The sequence below is a fragment of the Gekko japonicus genome, unplaced genomic scaffold (assembly GCF_001447785.1).
Source record: "Gekko japonicus isolate JY-2015 unplaced genomic scaffold, Gekko_japonicus_V1.1 scaffold1720, whole genome shotgun sequence".
NCBI lineage: Eukaryota > Metazoa > Chordata > Lepidosauria > Squamata > Gekkonidae > Gekko > Gekko japonicus.
Window position 1 is genome coordinate 66,652 of NW_015173723.1, and position 4,408 is coordinate 71,059.

Here is a 4,408-nt window from a genome sequence, read left to right on the forward strand (position 1 = left end):
ATCCAGTCCAACACTCTGTGTCACACAGTGGCCAGAAATACCAGTGCAATCAGGAGGCCCACCAGTGGGGCCAGGACCCTAGAAGCCCTCCCACTGTTCACCCCCCCCCCAAGCACCAAGAAGACAGAGCATCATTTGCCCCAGAGTTCCTACCTATAAAGGTAAAGGTTCCCTTGCTCGAAAGCCAGTCGAGTCCAACTCTAGGGTTGCGGTGCTCATCTCCGTTTCAAAGCCGAAGAGCCAGCGCTGTCCGAAGACATTTCCATGGTCATGTGGCCGGCATGACTAAACCCCAAGGCGCACGGAACGCTGTGACCTTCCCACCGAAGTGGTACCTATTTATCTACTTGCAATTTCTCACTTTCGAACTGCTAGGTTGGCAGGAGCTGGAACCAGAGACGGGAGCTCACTCCGTCATGCGGCACCTGGGTCTTGAACTTCTGAACTACTGACCTTCCACAGCCTGCAGTTCAGCATCTTAACCACTTGAGCCACCGCAGCTCCTTGTGGAGCTAATAGCCACTGATGGACCTCTGCTCCATATGCTTATCTAATTCCCACTTGAAGCCGTCCATCCTTATAGCCACCGCCACCTCCTGCGGCAGTGAACTCCACGTGTTCATCACTCTTTGGGTGAAGAAGGACTTCCTTTTATCTGTTCTAACCTGACCGCTCAGCAATTTCATGGAGTGAAATAGTCCACATTGATTCAGCTGCAGCCTTCTTCGCTGCAGAGCAGGGGCCTCTGGAAGGCTGCAATTGTATTTCTGAGGTGTCTCCCCCAGCTGAATCTCAACTTTTTGCTTGCCCTCCCACTTACAGGGCACTCCAGAAGACAGTGGGCACCAGGAAGAAGAAGAAGGACTGCAGCTTCCCGGCACTGACTTCGTTGATGTTCCTGATGTCACTCAGGTGGGTTTTCTTTTGCGGGGAGGGGGGGGGGACACATCCTTTGGATGAGGCCGTTACTGCCCATTGGATAATATTTATTCGTGTCTAAAGGACTCTTGCCCTGACCCGGATAGTCCATGTTAGGCTGATCTTGTGAGACCTTGAAAGCTAAGCAGGGTTGGCCCCGGTTAGTAGTTGGATGGGAGACCATCGAGGGAGTCCAGGGTAGAGATGGGAAGGCCTGGGAAAAAAACGGAAAAATTCAGGGGGGAAAAACGTTTTTTCCCCGTTTTTGTCCTGAAGCCTCCCCACCCCCCCCGAAAAATTGAAAAAATTGAAAAAAGAAAAGAAATTGATCATGGAACGTTGTATTTTAACATGATGAATAAAATATTTTAAGACAAGGTGTTCAAATATTTTCCAAATCATTTCTAATATATATATGGTATCAGATTGATCTAATTTCTGTGCACTGAGGACAAGCAAGTCCTAGGTTACAAACTGAACTCTCCAATGCAAGAACAAGACACATTTCTTCCTTTAGGAGGCGCGATTGTCAAAAGAAAATAAAAAGTTTTCAGTTTTGTTTTTGCATGTGGGTGGGTATTCTGTTTGTAATAATTGTTTGGATACACTATATTCTTAATAGGCTAGTTGTGATAATTTCATGCCAAGTTAAAATGTCCATAGTCATATTTTATGTTCCTAAAGTTACAGAATGACTTTCAATCTAGAAAAGACAAAAGAAAAGCTAATGTAGCTTTTTTTCTTTCCAATTTTTCCAAAAATTCCCGTTTTTTCCTGAAAAAAACTGGGGGGGAAACGGGTTTTTTTCCGAGCTTCAAAATCTCCGGAAATTTTACATCTCTAGTCCAGGGTTTGCTACATGGAGGCAGGCAATGGCAAACCACCTCTGAACGTCTCCTGCCCTGGAAACCCTGTGCTGTTGCCATAATTAAGCTGCAAACTGATGGCACCTTCCACTACAAATGGACTCTTAAAGAAACAGCTGCATCCATCCTGCAGAGTGCAGGGGGTTGGACTAGATGACCTGCAAAGTCCCTTCCAACTCTAACATTCTGTGATTCTAAGTACTCAAAGGGCTGTCCTATAGAGAATGGCGCGTAGTTGTTTTCTGTTGCCCCAGAAGGTCGGGCCAGAACCAACGGGTTGCGATTAAATCAGAAGAGTTTTCCGGCTAAACATTAGGAAGAACTTCCTGACAGTTAGAGCGATTCCTCAGTGGAACAGGCTTCCTCGGGAGGTGGTGGGCTCTCCTCCTTTGGAGGTTTCCAAGCAGAGGCTAGAGGGCCACCTGACAGCAATGCGGATTCTGTGAATTTAGGAAGATAATGAGAAGGGAGGTCAGGAAGGGTTGCCCCAGTGCTTAGTTCTCGTGGCCCTTTCTTACACGCCCAGAGAACTGCCGATCACCACTTTGGAGTCAGGAAGCAATTTTTCTCCAGGCCAGTTTTTTGTCATCTTCTGGGCGTGGAACAGCGGTCACTGGGGGTGTTGAGGGGGGAGGTATTTGTGAATTTCCTGCCTTAAGAACATAAGAGACGCCAATGTTGGATCAGGCCAAAGGCCCATCCAGTCCAACACTCTGTGTCACACAGTGGCCAGAAATACCAGTGCCATCAGGAGGTCCAGCAGTGGGGCCAGGACATTAGAAGCCCTCCCACTGTTGCTCCCCCCCAAGCAGGGACAAAAAAGGGAAAGAAAACTAAACCTAACAAAGAAATCCAAAACCAAACAAAGGTTTAGTGGAAAAGAGGGCCAATATTAAAACCTATTCATAAAAAGAAGTACATGTATTTATTAATAATATCAAAATAAAACATATATAGGGGCCCAATTACAGCCAATATACATAAACCATAATCATAACCACGGCTAAAAAAATGACCTGACGCATTTCGGCCGGATCGGCCTTCCTCAGAGGTCATACAAGTGTGGCTAGATGGTAAATAGTTACACTCATAAAACACAATCAAAAATGTATACAAAATATAATTTCAATTAGGACCATACTTGTAATTATTGTGGCAACACAATCTAAGAAGATTATTTGTGGACCATAGGTTGATTTTATATCTACTGGGCTAGTGATTGCACTAAAAAGACTGTATGCGCATATTCACTTTGTGCCTGGATATGTTTTTACTGAACAATTTCCTTTATGGTCCTGTGGCAGTGAATTCCATGTGTGAATTCCTTGTGCAGGAGGTTGGTGTAGATGACCCTGGGGGATCCCTTTCAACTCTGTGATTCTAAATTCTACTTGTTGAAGTCAGTGGCTTTTTGAATAATGCATCTGAAGTGCAGCGCCAAACAACTTCACGGCTTCAAACCTCGGCAAGAGGGCTAGGTTGTGTACAGCAGTGCTGGCCCACTGACCAGGGCACTGGCTGTATGAAACTGGGGGAAAAGGGCACTGTGGCTGTATGCCAGTGCACCTCTGAACCTGTGTCACCTGCCTAACAAGACTGGCTCTTAGACTATTCTGGTCACTGTAGGGTTTGGGAGAAGTCATGCCACTGGATAGCACCACGTCACAGCACCCTTGACTCCAGAGGACCAGTTTTTAACGTGGAACAGTCGCTGATCCAGACAGAGCGACGGGGGCCTAAAAGCAGCACGCAGCAAATCTGCTGACTGTGTGGCAGGGACTCTGCTTGGCACGCACAAGGCCCCAGGTTCCATCCCCGGCATCTCCAGTTGAAAAGGGCCAGGCAGGAGGGGATGGGAAGGACTTCAGCCCGAGACCCTGGAGAGCCGCTGCCCGTCTGAGTGGACAAGACTGACCTCAATGGACCAAGGGTCTGAGTCAGTATAAGGCAGTTTCATGAGTCTTTTGAAGAGGGGTCAGATAAATCAATGGATAATTTAGGGGAGGGGCTCAGTGGTAGAGCATCTGCTTGGCACACAGAAGGTCCCAGATTCAATCAAATTCACATCTATCTATCTATCTACCTACCTCCCTATCATCTATCTATCATCCATCCATCTATCTGTCTGTCTGTCTGTCTATCTATTTCTCTCTCTCTCTGTAGATCATCTATCCATCCATAATCCCGTGCACAATGCAGGAAATTCACAACTATCATCTATCTATCTATCTATCTATCTATCTATCTATCTATCTATCTATCTATCTATCTATCTATCTATCTATCTATCTATCTATCTATCTATCTATCTATCTATCTATCTATCTATCTATCTATCTATCTATCTATCTATCTATCTATCTATCTATCTATCTATCTATCTATCTATCTATCTACCTACCTATCATCCATCCATCTGTCTGTCTGTCTGTCTATCTATTTCTCTCTCTCTCTGTAGATCATCTATCCATCCATAATCCCGTGCACAATGCAGGAAATTCACAACTATCATCTATCTATCTATCTACCTACCTATCATCCATCTCTCCATATCTCTCTCTCTCTCTCTCTCTCTCTCTCTCTCTCTCTCTCTCTCTCTCTTCTTCACATTCCTCTTTTCTTCC

The 4,408-nt window shown here is 45.6% G+C and overlaps 1 protein-coding gene across 1 annotated transcript in view; it reads left to right on the forward strand.

Moving 5' to 3' along the window:
• KIAA0586 (KIAA0586 ortholog) overlaps nucleotides 1–4,408 on the forward strand; it is a 145,513-nt gene that overhangs the window by 47,140 nt on the left and 93,965 nt on the right. Inside the window, exon 19 of the mRNA XM_015423372.1 lies at nucleotides 823–912. Coding sequence (XP_015278858.1) covers nucleotides 823–912 — 90 coding nt within the window. The remainder of the gene's footprint in view (nucleotides 1–822; nucleotides 913–4,408) is intronic.